General features: G+C 44.9%; 1 protein-coding gene across 3 annotated transcripts in view; it reads left to right on the top strand.

The window, feature by feature from the left end:
• ITSN2 (intersectin 2) overlaps nt 1-17557 on the top strand; it is a 71792-nt gene that overhangs the window by 24285 nt on the left and 29950 nt on the right. For all 3 annotated transcript variants that reach the window (XM_035110349.3, XM_035110348.3, XM_088667110.1), the window contains exons 13-26: nt 261-410; nt 2237-2377; nt 3242-3329; nt 3940-4079; nt 7943-8079; nt 9257-9684; nt 10033-10154; nt 10324-10502; nt 11164-11305; nt 11808-12013; nt 12896-12960; nt 14027-14193; nt 16202-16247; nt 17235-17356. In XM_035110349.3, the coding sequence (XP_034966240.1) occupies nt 261-410; nt 2237-2377; nt 3242-3329; nt 3940-4079; nt 7943-8079; nt 9257-9684; nt 10033-10154; nt 10324-10502; nt 11164-11305; nt 11808-12013; nt 12896-12960; nt 14027-14193; nt 16202-16247; nt 17235-17356 (2133 nt within the window). The remainder of the gene's footprint in view (nt 1-260; nt 411-2236; nt 2378-3241; nt 3330-3939; nt 4080-7942; nt 8080-9256; nt 9685-10032; nt 10155-10323; nt 10503-11163; nt 11306-11807; nt 12014-12895; nt 12961-14026; nt 14194-16201; nt 16248-17234; nt 17357-17557) is intronic.

The following is a 17557-nucleotide window of genomic DNA, read 5'->3' on the forward strand; positions in this document are numbered from 1 at the left end:
GAGTACATGGAACTTCCTGCAGCAGAACCAGGACCCTCATGGCATGGGCCCCTTCTTCTGGGCTTGGAGAAGTAAGGGCTTCCTGTATGACATTGCCAGTGCAATAGGACAAGGTGGGAGGCTATGGAAAGGTAGAATAAATGCTTGTCTTCAGACCAGAGGCTCGACCTTTAAAGAAATTGAAATGCACATTCTCCACAATTCATTGCCCTTTAACACTTTGGAAAGAACTGAACATTTAGTGGTTATTTTATCTGCAGGCAGCAAAGCAGGAGCTTGAGCGCCAACGGCGTCTGGAGTGGGAGAGGATTCGGCGTCAGGATCTTCTTAATCAGCGTAATCGAGAACAAGAAGAAATGGTCAAACTGGCCTCTAAGAAGAAGAGCCTCAATCTTGAGATGGATGCCTTGGTGAGTGATAGCACTGCAAAGGACCTAGGGAACTCCACTGGCAGGAGTAGGTAACACAGCTCCTGGTCAGGTGGGATGGGCATTCCAAGCCAGCAGCACCTGGAGGACATCCCCTGGGCTCACCCAAACAACAACAAATGGTCTTTTCAAACATCTTTCTGTATTCAGGTAGGTAGCCGTGTTGGTCTGACGCAGTCAAAATGGAAAATTAAAAAAATTGTACAGTAGCACCTTAGAGACCAACTAAGTTTGTTCTAGGTATAAGCTTTTGTGTGCATGCACACGTCTTCAGTGGCTATTGACCCTGAGAGTATCTCCCAGCTTATATAATATTTTATCTTAAAAATTCTTGTTAATTGGTTTTGACTAACTTTCTGTTTTAGGGGTAGTGATTAGCTGATACTGTTTATATTAGAGGCATGATTTTATTTTCTCAAATCAGATGTTTGATTTTAGATTATTTTCATTTGTTGTTTAGTCGTGTCCAATTCTTTGTGACCCCATGGACCATAGCACGCCAGTACTCCTGTCTTCCACTGCCTCCCGCAGTTTGGTCAGACTCACGTTCGTAGCTTCGAGGACACTGTCCAACCATCTTGTCCTCTGTCTTCCCCTTCTCCTTGTGCCCTCCATCTTTCCCAGCATCAGGGTCTTTTCCAGGGAGTCTTCTCTTCTCATGAGGTGGCCAAAGTATTGGAGCCTCAGCTTCATGATCTGTCCTTCCAGTGAGCACTCAGGGCTGATTTCCTTCAGAATGGATAGGTTTGATCTTCTTGCAGTCCATGGGACTCTCAAGAGTCTCCTCCAGCACCATAGTTCAAAAGCATCAATTCTTCGGCGATCAGCCTTCTTTATGGTCCAGCTCTCACTTCCATACATCACTACTGGGAAAACCATAGCTTTAACTATACGGACCTTTGTCAGCAAGGTGATGTCTCTGCTTTTTAAGATGCTGTCTAGGTTTGTCATTGCTTTTCTCCCAAGAAGCAGGCGTCTTTTAATTTCGTGACTGCTGTCACCATCTGCAGTGATCAAGGGGCCCAAGAAAGTAAAATCTCTCACTGCCTCCATTTCTTCCCCTTCTATTTGCCAGGAGGTGATGGGACCAGTGGCCATGATCTTGGTTTTTTTGATGTTGAGCTTCAGACCATATTTTGCGCTCTCCTCTTTCACCCTCATTAAAAGATTCTTTAATTCCTCCTCACTTTCTGCCATCAAGGTTGTGTCATCTGCATATCTGAGGTTGTTGATATTTCTTCCGGCAATCTTAATTCCGGTTTGGGATTCGTCCAGTCCAGCCTTTCGCATGATGAATTCTGCATATAAGTTAAATAAGCAGGGAGACAATATACTGCCTTGTCATACTTTCCCAATTTTGAACCAATCAGTTATTCCATATCCAGTTCTAACTGTAGCTTCTTGTCCCACATAGAGATTTCTCAGGAGACAGATGAGGTGATCAGGCACTCCCATTTCTTTAAGAACTTGCCATAGTTTGCTGTGGTCAACACAGTCAAAGGCTTTTGCATAGTCAATGAAGCAGAAGTATGGTAGACGTTTTTCTGGAACTCTCTAGCTTTCTCCATAATCCAGCGCATGTTTGCTATTTGGTCTCTGGTTCCTCTGCCCTTTCGAAATCCAGCTTGCACTTCTGGGAGTTCTCGGTCCACATACTGCCTAAGCCTGCCTTGTAGAATTTTAAGCATAACCTTGCTAGCGTGTGAAATGAGCGCAATTGTGCGGTAGTTGGAGCATTCTTTGGGATTGGGATGTAGACTGATCTTCTCCAATCCTCTGGCCATTGCTGAGTTTTTTTTTCATTACAGGATGACAAACACCAACAGATCTCTGGGAGATTGCAAGATGTTATAAAAAGAAAACAAGCTCAAAAAAATGAGCTGGATGTTCTGGAAAAGAAATGTGATTTGGAAATTATTGAAGTCAAGGAGCTACAACAACAATTTCAAGTATGAAATCTCACTTTAAGTTTCAACTTGTTGTCTTGTGGTTCCAGAGAATGAAGGACATAAATGAATTGGAGGGGGGTATTTTTAATGCATCTGTATTGAGGTGTAGCTACAAAATAATAACAGTTTTTGCTTCTGATCAAACAGTTCTCCTCAAATAACTAGATTTCTCAAAATAATACAATTAAACTTTGGTTTTTAACGCTACAAATGACCTAACAAGGATAAAGGCTAGTGATGGGTAAATTATCAGGTTTTTCTAGTTTTTACAAGGTACAGCTTACAGAATCTTAAATGCATGTTGTTGCATGTAACGATATTTGTTATGCCAATATGTTAAAGTGTTAAGAAAAAACTGTCAAATCCTAAATCTTTCTTTATTCTTGGACGTGTCTCTTATATAAGCTGGTTTCTCCATTTCTCTTGTGGGGTCATAAAATACTATCTATAAATAATTTTCACCTGAGAGTTCTTTACATTTAAGCATATCAAAATTTTATCTGAAGTATGGAGAATCTGTGTCACTCTTATTTGAATTGATAGGTCTCCATATTGACCATAGTACAATATCAGGATGTACTGTGAAATACCAGAAATGGAGAAATACCAGAATCAAGGCTGATGTTGCACTTGTCCCAAGTTTCTCTAACTTCCTGTAGAATTACTATTATTGGGTGAAATGCAGTTAAGTCATACTCAGCATAAATCTGGTGAAATCAAAGGGCAGTTGATTTCAGGAGATGTCCCGTGGTTACATACCATATATATTTCTAAGAAGGTAGGGCTGTAATGCATTAAGTTATTAAATATGTGAAGAAATTATACTGATGATAACTCTCTAAAATTTTATCCCTGTCTCTGCAGGAATATCAGAATAAGCTGATCCTTCTCATTCCTGAAAAACAGCAGTTAAGTGAGAGAATGAATCATATGCAGATGGGCAATTCTCCTAGTAAGTATATTCAGCATTATTTATCTTTATCCTTCTCAGTCATTCTTTATTTTTAATTACCAAAACAGTGATGGGAAGGAAGGAAGGAGAAAATGAAGGTGAGGGATTGCAAAAGACAGTTTGAGCCTCAATCTAGAAGGGGACCCTTGGAACATGGGGTGCTCAGAAAATGCAAATACATAGAACTGATAGATGGTGATGTACTTCTGATTTGCCCCTGAGGACCCCTGCTGGATCAAAACATGTCTGGCTATGGAAAATATCTGCCTAGTGCAAACTGCATCTCCTCCTCCTCTGGAGGAATTATAGGTGCTGAACCATCTGCTGGAGATACTCAAGCATGGAATTCCCTGTGTCAAGCAGGGGGTGAACTAGATGGAAAACTAGGCATGCTCCAACTCTTAACAATTCAGGGTAAGATTAAGCCATCAGCTGAAATCTCTTTCCCAACATGGATTTATTGACTTCAAAGAGTATCAAATGATTAATGAGCTGATGAGATTGTGGCAGGGATTAGTAAATGTAAAGCAGGTTATTAATTACAAGGGCCATATAAATGAAGGGGGGGAGTTCTTAAGATGAAATATTGAATTTTGGCTTTCATCGGCAGAAACAGACCTTAATTCAATACAGAAGAAGTCCTCAGAAAAGGAAAAATTATGCCAAAGACTTAGAGAACAACTAGATGCACTAGAAAAAGAAACGGCTACCAAGCTTTCTGAAATGGATGCTTTTGATGATCAACTTAAGGTACAACCTTGCCTCCTATTTGTGAATCAGAGTAATAATTTGTTGTATTCCCTCCCCTCCCTCCCTCCTATGAAAAACTTTCTTGCTTCTGGTTTTTCTTCTGTTTCTCAAGCTTAGTTCAGTATTTCAGCCAATGAAAGGTTGCGTGCCGTTTCTGTCCTTTCCATTCATACTGTTTAGATGTTCACAGATTGGTTTCTTATTTGACATTTATAATGTACTAGCTGGCCCTGCCATGCGTTGCTGTGGCTTTTTGTGTTAAATGGACCTTTTCCTGTTAACTGGACCTTCAGAGTCTCCCTTCAGAGTCCCCTCAGTTCTCCCGGCTGGGCAATGGTGTGGCCTAGTCAGTTCTCCCGGCTGGGCAATGGTGTGGCCTAGTCAGTTCTCCCAGCTGGGCAATGGTGCGGCCTAGTCAGTTTTACCGGCTGGGCAATGGTGCAGCCTTGTCAGTTCTCCCGGCTGGGCAATGGTGCGGCCTAGTCAGTTCTCCCGGCTGGGCAATGGTGCGGCCTAGTCAGTTCTCCCGGCTGGGCAATGGTGCGGCCTTGTCAGTTCTCCCGGCTGGGCAATGGTGCGGCCTAGTCAGTTCTCCCGGCTGGGCAATGGTGCGGCCTAGTCAGTTCTCCTGGCTGAGCAATGGTGCGGCCTAGTCAGTTCTCCCAGCTGGGCAATGGTGCGGCCTAGTCAGTTTTCCCAGCTGGGCAATGGTGCAGCCTAGTGAGTTCTCCCGGCTGGGGAATGGTGCGGCCTAGTCAGTTCTCCCGGCTGGGCAATGGTGCGGCCTAGTCAGTTCTCCTGGCTGGGCAATGGTGCGGCCTAGTCAGTTCTCCCGGCTGGGCAATGGTGCGGCCTAGTCAGTTCTCCTGGCTGGGCAATGGTGCGGCCTAGTCAGTTCTCCCAGCTGGGCAATGGTGCGGCCTAGTCAGTTTTCCCAGCTGGGCAATGGTGCAGCCTAGTGAGTTCTCCCGGCTGGGGAATGGTGCGGCCTAGTCAGTTCTCCCGGCTGGGCAATGGTGCGGCCTAGTCAGTTCTCCTGGCTGGGCAATGGTGCGGCCTAGTCAGTTCTCCCGGCTGGGCAATGGTGCGGCCTAGTCAGTTCTCCCGGCTGGGCAATGGTGCGGCCTTGTCAGTTCTCCCGGCTGGGCAATGGTGCGGCCTAGTCAGTTCTCCCGGCTGGGCAATGGTGCGGCCTAGTCAGTTCTCCTGGCTGGGCAATGGTGCGGCCTAGTCAGTTCTCCCAGCTGGGCAATGGTGCGGCCTAGTCAGTTTTCCCAGCTGGGCAATGGTGCAGCCTAGTGAGTTCTCCCGGCTGGGGAATGGTGCGGCCTAGTCAGTTTTCCCGGCTGGGCAATGCTGCGGCCTATTCAATCTTCTGGGCAATGCTGGGCCTTGTTGCTGCAAAAGGCCTGTTTTCAGTTGGTTGTTGTGGAATTTTGTGATGTCACTGATTGTCTGCAGCCAATGGAGACGCTGCTTCTCCGTTCTTTTTCCCAGGATGCACTTTGGGGTGAGTTGTGTGTTCTGGAACACGTTTTTGGGGTTTTACGTGGCGCAGGTGTGACATCCGTCTTAGGTAACTTTCTAAGGTCCTTCGGACATTTGCATGTGATGTTGTGTCAAAATTTGAGCGCAATTGGTCAAGCGGCTTCGATGAAAATCGGCTACCCACCCACATGCCATTTTTATATATATAGATGGGTCAGCATTTTGCAATACGGGCCTCATGGCCATAAATTGGTATGGGTGCCATTTTGAATGTTGTAAACTGAATTAAACTGTTTGTCATTGAATACTGCCATCCCAAAGTGGGTAACAATGAAATAAAATTATAATAAAAATATACAGGGGGAAATATAACATTGTGCAAAAATGGCAGAATTCATAAAATTATTAGATATCCTATTCAGAACAAAACTGTGGGATATGCAAATTAATAATTTGAGATATTTTTCTCTCTGGGCATAGTTAGGAAGGCCATCAATTATTCTCGACCTCTTCACCATCTAAGCAACGACCAAGCCAGTTCTCATGCAGCTTAACTCTTTCTGTCTGGTGCATTATGGCACTGGTGTAAACAGATAGCGCCATTCCGTATGTAGCAAAATCAACTTCATCACATATAAGAGGGAGTTGGTAAAAGGCTTCAGGGAGACCCCAACCTTTGCTGAAAAACCTCAGAGAGAACCCAACAGCCCAGTAGAAATGAAAAACCGTAGGGGCATAGACTATGTAGTGAAGTAAATTGGAAAAAACTATGACGGAACAAGAGCACTCTACTTTTCCAACACATTTTGTTTCGGGTTGCACTTAAAAACAATTAATAGTATTGTGACAAGTTCTGTCTAATGGAGACATACATTTTAGTGTTGATACCTGCTGAAAGGTTAGTGGCAGAATTTGATTTTTTAATTTATTTAAAAATTATATTCCATTTGCTTATACTAAAATCTTTAAATGGTGTATGGGAAACATTAAAATTCTCACTAAAACAGTTAAAACATTTTAAAATAATTAGAAATTAAAAAAGATTAAAACACATCAGTAACTGTGTCTGGATAGAATTGATATACTCTTCAAGAAAATAATGTTGAGATTGCATGATTCATACCTAACATGCTAATTGAGAGTAATTTAAATCGACCAGTTACAACACCATAAGTTCCCTATATATAAAAAGATTGCTGTGCAAAGTGTAACAGCTTTTTATCTGCCTTATCTTACAGTCTGAGACTATGGATGCGTCTGTTCTTCAGTGCCTTTTGTGTCTGCTAAGCTGTCTCAACAACCTCTTCCTCTTACTTAAGGTTACTTTCTAATCTTTGGCTTTGTTTGCTTATAATCATTTCATAGTTTTTTATTTTTTTTAATTGCATTTAAATCCCTTAACTCAAAATCCTGCCTATTCACTATAAGTGCAGTACAGCACAGTTTGTTTTTTCCTTCACATTTCTGTTTGCTTTCAAATCTTGTCTGCTCAACAAATGCTTGAAATTATGTACAGGGGGTACGAATCAAAGTACTGTATTAATAATAAGCTTGCTAGCTTACTAACTACTACCAGATACTTGATCTGATTGTCATTGTTTTTTATGTGAGATTTAGTTGCACACAGCTTTTCCTTCATTATTTAACTCTTACTAGCACTTCTGAAATGGAATCAGTTCTAGTGCTCCAGATTGATTACGGAAAGGTCTGAAATTGTCACGTTATTATCACATCTCAACATTTCTCTTAGTAAAGTGAGTGTCTCATGTCTGAATATCACAATGGGTCCACAGAGAAGTTGAGAGCGCACAGATTCACCTCCTGCTCTAAGGTCACCCACTTCCCCCACCTAAATGTCCCTGTCTGTTTTGTTCAGCTCTTGTCTCCGCAGCCTCTTAAATCTCCCCGTGTTCAGTCTAATGGAGTGAAATATAAATTATCAGAGAAGATTTGGGGGACTTGTGTCTCCTTACACACCATTTGTTGCACAAGATTCCTCTGCTCAGTATCTAGTAGTTGTCCCCCGACCCCCCAAGCCCATTACAATGCAGCTCACACAGTTTAGGAGAGCCCCCCTCCCCCACCTCTGGAGAGGCTTTTCATTGCACACAAGCATCAGCTAGAACCACTCTTCTAATTTCTTCCATAATATCTTGCTTCCTCCAGTAGCTAAAAGAAAGTTGTGTTGGAAATGTAAACTTCAGATGTATTCTATTTAATTTTGAACCTGCTCTCTTGATTGTATTAATACAGAGATTGAACACTTCTCAATGTAGGATTGCCTGACTCTTCATACCCAGACTTGGATTGCAGAACACTAAATCAAGTTTCCCCCCTGATTTGCTCATTTGATGTGTGTTATATTTTCTTGTTAGGAGCTAAGAGAAACCTACTCTACACAGCAGTTAGCTCTTGAGCAGCTCCACAGGATCAAACAAGATAAAATCCAAGAACTAGAAAGAAGAAGAGCTGAGCTTGCACAGAAAAAGAAAGTGGAAGATGAGGCTGCACGGTAACAGGATAAATTACAACAATGCAGGCTTTTCTTTTTAAGGGCCTCCGCTGCACTCGCTTAGATGACAGGCTTAGACCTCCTCTTACTACGTGGGCTGTCATTCTGGGTTTGATTTCCCGCCCCAGTACATTTATGTACCTTGGTTCCATTTTTGTGTTGTATTGGATATTGCATTTTAAAATGTCACTCTTTTTATTGATGCAGTTGTGACCCACCTTGATTGATGCTATCAGTATAAAAGTAGTCACAACTTTTCCCCCCTTTTTTTAGCATGGGTTCTTTTTAATTTCTTGGCAAACACAATTCTAACTACATTGAAATCTCATTGGGCAATTGTACATTTTTAGAGAACTGCACTTCAACAAGAAATGTTCAAATAATATTGAAACTGCGACTCCAAAAAAATTGCTAACTGTGAATTACAAAATTAACTTGGATGAAAGATTTCCATTTTATGTGACATAATGAGCCTCACAGTAGTTTTGTTTTAATAATAATAATAAAAACCTTTGGAATTGATTCTGAAACGTACAGGTTAGCAAGCCTAACTTCAGCATATGGCAACAATCTTTGCAAAAAGTTGCTGTTTCTGAAGATGCTTATGGAGCCTGTATTTTCTATACCCTACTGCAGGGGTCAGCAACCTAAGGCTCATGGGCTGGAAGCAGCCCGCAGAGGTCATTTGACTGGCCCACGAGCCACCGCCCCCCAACCGAGCTGCCGCTCGCATGCTGCGCTAAACCAGCGTGACGCGGGGACTCACTTCCGTGGCACTGAAAATCACATCTGTGCATGTGCAGACGCCGAAAATCACAGGGCGGCGTCTGATCCGGCCCACGGAGGGATCTCCGCGGGGCCGATCCGGCCCAGGCATGATAAACCTTGCTGACCCCTGCCCTACTGGTTCTTTTTCTGTGACAAAAATAAATAAAGTGCCAGTTCTTAACCATTGTAAGATTGCATAACTGAAAAGTTTAGGGCAGCACATATCCTCTTCAGCATTCCTATCGCTATTATGATGCTTAAGTTGTCCTAGGACTTTCAGAGCTTACAGGAAGATAATAATGTAAACTGAGAGCAGCTGATTTAAGGATCTGTGGCAAGTCTTTTCTTTTCAGTATCAGCATAAGAAATACTTTTTTTGACAGTGTTTTCACTGCTTTTTTTTCTTAAGAAAAGCAAAGCGGGAAAAAGAGAACTTGTGGCAGCAGAATATCCGGAGGGAGGAAGAAGAGAGGAGAAAGCGACTACAGGAAGAGCGAATGCAGGGAAAAATCCAGGAGGAAAGACAAAAAACGGAGGAGGCAGTTGCGCAAGAAAGGGAAGCCCAGTTGCAAAAATTGGCAGAGGAGAAACTTGAAGAGGAAAAACAGAACAAACAGGCTGAGATGTTGAGAGATACTGAGCAGCAATGGCAGAAGCAAAAAGAAGACAAAAGAAGGCAGGAGCAGCTGGCAAAAGAAGCTGAGGAGAGGCATAAGCACTTTGATGAAGAGAAGAGAAGAAAAGACATGGCCAATCAGCAAGAGTCTGAGAAACCCAATGTAGACATTCTTAAACAGACAAAGGGACAAAGTCATAAGTCACCATTGAAAAATGAAGGTATCTTACTCACGTTTTTGTAAGGATATTAGCTACCATAGTTTAAAACACTGAAGTTTGGTAGTCCCACACTGTCTACTGGTGTTGTTGTTTAGTCATTTAGTTGTGTCCGACTCTTGGTGACCCCATGGTGTTACCAGTCCATTAATATGTGTGGCCTTAATGGGAGAGATCAGTTCACAGGTCTAAATTACGCCTTAGCTAATGTTAATATTCAGCTTTTCTCATGGCTTGAAAGGCCAATGTTGTGCAGTTATGCAAATCCCAAAGTGGGCACTGACTGCTGCTTTGAAATGAACATAACTGACAAGATTAGTAGTCAGTAATAGTTCCTCCTTGACTTTCCAGGCCATGCTGTGGGTTCCTCTGAGTCTAGGAAATCTGTTGCCTTTGTGAATTATAGAGCTTTATATCCATTTGAAGCAAGGAATAATGATGAGATGAGTTTCAGTTCTGGAGACATAATTCAGGTAAGAAATGGCTGATAATCCTTGAATTCTTAATAGGGTATTTATTTCAAATTAAATCCTTTGTATTCTCTGCAAAATACCCAGAGTGCCATGCAGTAAAATAAAGAATTAAAACCTATCCAATAAGCTAGTTGATAACATTTTGTCACGCTTTCATCCTTTTTTCCAGGTTGTTGAGAAAACTGAGGGAGAGCCTGGTTGGTTATATGGGAGCTTCCAAGGCCATCAGGGCTGGTTTCCAGGCAATTATGTAGAAAAAATTCCTGAAAATGAAAACACCCTTTCACCTCCAAAGAGAGCCTTACTTCCTCCTACGGCATCCTTACCAACTGTCTCAGTTCCTGTACAGTAAGTGCACCTTAATACTCTGCTACCACACAAAATTGATGATGATGATTCACCCTAAAGTCCTCGGGTTTAAAATAACTTAGAGTCTCAGAAATAAAGTGGGTTCTAAAAATATGCTTCTCAAGTGTCAAAAGCCAGAGAAGGGTAAAGAGGCGCACCTTGAGCATTCAACAAAAGCTGAATAAGGAAGATGCCTGAGGCACCTCTGTGGTCAGTTCCACAACTTAGTGGCTGCCACAGATCATACCCTCTCGCAGGCCACGGCCAGACGGGTTTTGAGGACACAATTTGACAGAGGTCTACAGAACAGCTTTGGCCAACTCAGTTGGCATGCTGCTTATAGTGGCTTCAGTCTAACAAAGATTTAGGCTCTAACTCTGTGATGCTTAACTCTGTGTTGGAATTTTTGCCATTGTGTACCAGTTTATGCAAAAATGTGCTCTGTATATTAAGAAATAGTGGCAGTTATTGTAGTTGTGCTGCTTTTCAGTTCAGAAGCGATCTTTCCCTTGTTTAACTTAAGGCTTAATGGCAGTGATTGATTTGAAATTCTGCACACAGCTTCATAGCTTATGAATCTTACATGCATTTTGGAGGCTTTGCTGCTTCACAACTATGTGCTTTAAAGTGCTACCTTTATTGTCCTATATTGAATTCGCAGGCCGCTTTCGCCAAGTAAGCCAGCGGACGAATCCGATTACCAAAATATATCTTTTTCAAGTTTAAATGTCAACACATGTCAGAAAAAATCTGCTTTTACTCGTACGGTCTCCCCAGGATCTGTTTCTCCCATCCATGGCCAGGTATGTTCTTCCTATCGAAGGGTGATTTATGTCCCAGTATCTTTGTATCCTGCACTGTTCCCCCACCACTGAATACTTGGGGGTATAAGGCTTAGGGTCTGCAGAGGTGGAATTGGCTAACCATTTATGTTTATTAAAGGGATTGCTTTAGTTGAGATTCCAGCATTGCAGAGGGTTGGGCTAGATGACCCTGGGGTCCCTTCCAGTTCTACAATTCTGTGATTCCTAACTTGCCCTTCAAATAAATTTGCAGAGAACCTGTGGCATCAAATTTGTCACAACTGTATTTGCTGAAATATGTGTAACAGAAAAACATAAGTTGTGGCAGATGAGGAAACTATTGATAGTATCCTAAGCCTACCTCCTTCCTGAGTATCTGGTTTGGTTTTAAATAATCATGTACAAGTATTTCTTCTAGAAATTACTCTGTCTAATAAAGTTCTTTAAAGCAGAGAAACTTGCGTAAATGATTGGCACCTGAAACCTTTTTGTTTTTTAACAGGGGCAAGTTGTAGAAAACCTAAAAGCACAAGCACTCTGTTCCTGGACCGCAAAAAAAGATAACCACTTGAACTTTTCAAAAAATGACATTATTACTGTCTTGGAGCAGCAGGAAAATTGGTGGTTTGGAGAAGTAGGCCGAGGAAGAGGGTGGTTTCCCAAATCCTACGTGAAGATCTTGTCTGAACATGAAAGCCAGAAAGAGGAGTAAGGCTCTGGGAATTTTGGGGCTGAAGATGCATGAAAAATGTATTGGGTGGTATTTTAAAGGATGAACGGAAACATGGGCTGAGGTTCAGAGCAGTAGGCACACAACATTTGCTCCCTGGAGAGTCTCTTTCAGAAAGTATCCCTTGTTGTTAAAACTGCAGGCTACAAATAACAGATTTGGGAATTAGGTAGGCAGGCATAAGAACAGTTAAAAGTGCCCTTTGACTTTTTATTCTAGGCTTCCCTTTCATTTCTTATTGCATTAAATCCCCAAGCTCTTTTGAACTTAAGCGATTTAGAGATAAATTTGGGGATGAAGGATATATTTTGAGAAAGGAAGCACCAGAAAAGGTGCATGCCCGCCCCCGCCCCCCTGCACCCATCAGTGTCTAGGCAGGAAGCCTTTCAGACATGCCTTTTACTTCTGTTCTTTTTAAATAAATAAAATCATGAATGCTTTCATCCTAGCTATGTGAATTCAACTGGCAAATCACATAGATTTCTAATTATGGTAACCTTTGTACCCATCCCAGAGTTTGCTCTGAATGCCCATAGCCGGATTTAGTACTATCTGGTTTATTATATGGGTGCTTGAAAAATGTAATTGGAGACAAAGAGATAAGGCTCTGTTGAGATGCTTTTAGATGCCTAGTTCTTGGAGTAGCAGATGGTGGATGATGATGATAATAATAATAATTTTATTATTTATATCCCACTCATCTGGCAGGGTTTCCTCAGCCACATAGTAAAATATCAAACATTAAAAACTTCCTGGTACACAGATGAGTTGCTGTGTAAATTTTGAGTCACTGAATAATGAACATTGTATCTTGCAGTTGCCAAAATGACTTTATTTTTATCTTTATAAAAAATCTGCAGGCCAGAAGCTGTTTATGCAGCTGTAAATAGGAAACTCCCAGCATCGTCTTACACGTTGGACGAGGGTAAGATTTTGAATTTAAATAAACCTTTAGATTTCTATGTGTTTAAGGAAAGGTTACAAATTCTTTGAGACTTCTGCACCTCAAAACTGGCATGCCTTTAACTGTGTGCTATTGTAAAAGCCTCGAAATTATGAGACTTGTAACAAACTAGCAATGAAAAACTCTGTATTGCGGTCTGTATGTATTCTATTTGAATACTTTTTTTACACCTTTTTTTAGAAAATGAGAAAAAATGTAGGTCAGTGCAAGCTAGTGGGCAAGGAACGGAAAGAGCATAAAGGTTTGTGAAGAGGTGGCCTTGGGCATAGGTAGAAGGCATATAGAGGAAAGACTGACAAGACACACAACACTCTGAGCTCCTCTAGAGATTGCTTGCCCTCATGTTCGACAGTTTTCTACTTCAACTGAAGTGGGTAATAAACTTGCAATGCCAACCCTGCTGGTCTTGAAGTATGCAGTGCATGCTGTCTTGCCTGCTGTTCTGACGATAACTATGCCCTCACAAATTGATTACTTTTAAATTTTTAATATTTGTATTGCCTTTTGTATAATAGCAAGTATAACATCCTTCCCCCCCCACCCCAGCCCCCTACCCCATCACAGGTGTTCAGTTATACATTAGCAGGAATGTTTGGATAATCCACATGTGCGCGTTGATTTCAGTGCTTCACTTGATTCCATGGTGAAATTCACTTTCATTAGATGTAGTGGTCCACCAATTAGGATATCTTTAAAAGAGGATTAGATTAGGGTCTTGACTTCTAGCTATGACACTGGAAGTCACAAGTGTGGAGAGCCTGCAGTTGCACCCAGTTCCCGTTTGCAGGTTTCCTATGGAAATCTGGCTGGTCACTAAGATAGCAGGATGTTAGACTAGTTGGGCCTTTGGCCTGACCAAGAACCTCTCATCTTATATTCTTAACTTCCCGCAGTGTTGTTGTTGTTGTTGTTGTTGTTATCTCATCAAACAGCTGTTGGTTCAGAGTTTGAAAAGTGAAATGAATTGTGTGGATAAATATGTTCATGTCCTCAACAATGTCTTCATTACATTATTCTTCTTTTCCAGAATATATAGCGCTATATTCTTACACAGGTTCTGAACCTGGTGATTTAACTTTCATTGAAGGTGACGAAATATTAGTTACTCAGAAAGATGGGGAGTGGTGGACTGGAAGCATCGGTGATAAAATTGGAATATTTCCTTCAAACTATGTCAGACCAAAAGATCATGAAGTAAGGATTGTGTAGTCTTTTCTTTTTCTTTGGGGTGTGGGGCAGTATGGTATCCCAAGATGAACTCAGAGGCCCTAATCCTAAAACATCCTAAAATAGCTTTTCCTTCTCCCTTTTCATATGTCTCAGATGATCAAGTGATCACAGGAGAGGCGGGGAAGAGGGCAATCACTGCTTTGCAGCAGAGATGTTCAATATGCTGGACTCTGAATGTCCCATTGGGGCAGAGTTGCGACCAAGTCTAATACCGTGTTTCCCCCTTTTTAAGACGTAGTCATAAGATAAGACGTAGCAGGATTTTCAAGCATTTGAGAAATATAAGCCACACCCCGAAAATAAGCCATACCTAAGACGGCCCTGGATAGAGCTCCTGAGGGTGGCCAGCCTCGCTATCGCCACCTCCGCCACCCCGCACGCTCTTCGTCCCCCTGTTGTTGTTTTAGTTAGTTTAGTTTTTGGGCGCCTGCCGCATTCGCAGAACGCGAGAGAGTTTTTATCTCTGCTGAAGCGGGCCCTCCCCCCGCTCCCTCTTCCGAAACCACCACCAAAACCTCCGAGCCGGGTCCGCAGCATGGTGGTAGGGGCGGAGGCGGTGGGTTTGTCAGGGGGCTGTGAAGGGAGGACGCGAAGGCGGAGGGAAGCCCCCCGTGCTGCTGCCGGGCATGTGCGGCGCCCCAGAAAAATGGCAGAGGCGGTGTGAATCCAAGCGATGGGGGCAGCTAACAGACACGCGAGCCACGTCGCCAGCATGCTGGGTCCTTTCCCTTCAGTGAGTGCCGGCTGGCGGCTCCCGAGCCCGAGGTTCTGCCTTCCGCTGGGGCTGCCAAGGAGCCTTGCAAGGGAGGAAAGGAGGCGAAGCCGGAGCCACCTCCACCGCCTCCTCCTCCTCCCCCTTTGCCACCGCTGCCTCTTCTCCCCGCTGCAGCGTCTCCCGGGTCCCGCATGCTGAAGCACGGGCAGATGAAGGGTCGCTCCGCAAAGGATCGGCCTGCCGCGGCTGCAGAGCGGAGCACCGAGCCAGCGGCCTAGCTTCTTCTTCTTCTTTTTTTTGCCCAGCCGAGGAGGCCTGCAGCCCCGCCGCCGGAATCGGCGGCTGCAGGGCGGAGTGCTCCGCAGCGCCGAGCGCTCGGAGCGCCCAGCAGCAGGCGGAGCGCCGAGCCAACAGCCTGGCCTCTTCCTGCCCCAGCCGAGGAGGTCTGCCGCCCCACCGCCGGAATCGGCAGCTGCAGAGCAGAGCGCTCCGCAGCGCCGAGTGCTCGGAACGCCATGCAGCGGGCGGAGTGCCGAGCCAGCGACCTGGCCTCTTCCTGGCCTGGCCGAGGAGACCTGCCGCCCCGCTGCTGGAATCGGCGGCTGCAGAGCGGAGCGCTCCGCAGCGCCGAGCGCTCGGAGCGCCCTGCAGCGGGCGGAGCGCCGAGCCAGCGGCCTGGCCTCTTCCTGGCCCAGCCGAGGAGACCTGCCGCCCCGCCGCTGGAATCGGCGGCTGCAGAGTGGAGCGCTCTGCAGCGCCGAGCCCCCGGCAGCGCTGGGCAGAGCAAAGAGCCAGTGGCCTGTCGCCTCGGTGCGTGGAACCTGCTGCTGCTGCAGCGCCACGCAGAGCGCCCAGCAGCACCATGCAGAGCACCCAGCAGCACCCCGAGCCCTCGGCCCGGCCCGGCTAAGGAGGCCTTAAGGTACCATAAAAACATAATTAAAAAAATAAGACATCCCCTGAAAATAAGACACCGTGTGTTTTTTTGAGGAAAAAAAGTTATAAGACGGTGTCTTAAAAAAGGGGAAACACGGTAGTTACTGCCCCTGGACCACTGAGTCAGAAAAAGAAGAGCTGCTGAAGGGTTTTCTTAAAACTATTTGCAAAACAGCAAGAAACACAGACACACTCCCTTATTTGTTAACCCCCCTCCTCCCCCAAGCAAGAGCATGTCAGCTGAGTAGGCTGTCACTAAGAAAGTTGAGTTGTGCTACTGCTACAGATTAAAGTGGATTGTTTTATTTCATTTTCTCGTAGAATTCTGCTACTGCTAGCAAAACAGGGACATTAAATAAAAAACCTGGTGAGTATTACCAGTTTTAGAGTACAGTGGTACCTCGCAAGACAAAATTAATTCGTTCCACGAGTTGTTTCGTGTTGCAAAAATTTCGTCTTGCGAAGTGCGGTTTCCCATAGGAATGCATTGAAATTTAATTAATGCGTTCCTATTGGGGGGGAGCGCAAAAAAAGACGCCGACTCACCCGCCACGGCTGGATGTTTTTAAGGGAAAGCGGGCACCTGAGCTGGACAGAGGGCCAGGCGGTGGTGGTGGTGGCGGCTTCACTGCTTTTGGCGTGGCGGTGGGGAGGCGCGGACGAGGCCTGCTGCTGGCTGCGCTACCCACCCGCAGCTCAGGGCGGTTCCAAAATGGCCGAGGGCCGAGCCCAGCCCACAGGCCTGAGCCCGTCTCCTCCAACCCTCATTGGCCAGCCAAGCCGGACTTGCAGTAGCGATTGGCTGCCTGGGAGACGGTTGCGTGTGTGGCGGAAGCCCGGCCCAAGATCCACGGCACGGCTGGGGAATGTGGAGAGCGGGGATGGCTGGCGGGGAAGGCCTGGGACCGGCGCTCAGGGCAGTCCAGGAGTGGGTGGAGCAGGCGGCGGTCAGCAGGCCAAGGTGCAAGGCGGGCGGGGAACACGGTGGCGGGCAGGCGGTTCCTGCCCTGGAGGCGGCAGCTTCACTTCTTTTGGCATGGTGGTGGGGAGACGCAGACGAGGCCGGCTGCGCTGCCCACTCCGGCCGGCCGGAGGGCCAGGCGGCGGCTTCACTTCCCGTCGCCGTCAGAATCCAAACCACGGCCTCTTCTGGAGCGCAGGGTGGCAAGGCTACTGTACTTCGTCTTGCGAAGCACGGGCATAGATGACTTCGTTTTGTGAGTCTTCACAAAAATCGCAAAACGTTTTCGTCTTGCAATTTTTCCGTTGCCCGAGGCGTTCGTCTTGTGAGGTACCGCTGTATGTTAGCTCATTGTAATGATTCAATTTTTCATGGATACTTGTCTCCTTTCAGAAATTGCTCAGGTTACGACAGCCTATACGGCGTCCGGAACAGAACAGCTGAGTCTTGCCCCAGGGCAGCTGATCCTTATTTTGAAGAAAAATTCTAGCGTATGGTGGCAGGGAGAACTGCAGGTAATAGGAAGGGGAATTATTGTACATTTGCCAAGCTAAGTAGGATTTCAGATTGGATGGGGGTGGAGTGTTGAGATTCCTGCATTGCTGGGGGTTGAACTAGACGGTCCTTGGGGTCCCTTCCAACTCTACAATTCCGTAACTCTAAAATTGAAACTTCCAGCTGAGTGAAACATGTATTTTCTACTGTGTATGGTTTCT

The sequence above is a fragment of the Zootoca vivipara genome, chromosome 3, assembly GCF_965207765.1.
Source record: "Zootoca vivipara chromosome 3, rZooViv2.hap1.1, whole genome shotgun sequence".
Classification (NCBI taxonomy): Eukaryota; Metazoa; Chordata; class Lepidosauria; order Squamata; family Lacertidae; genus Zootoca; species Zootoca vivipara.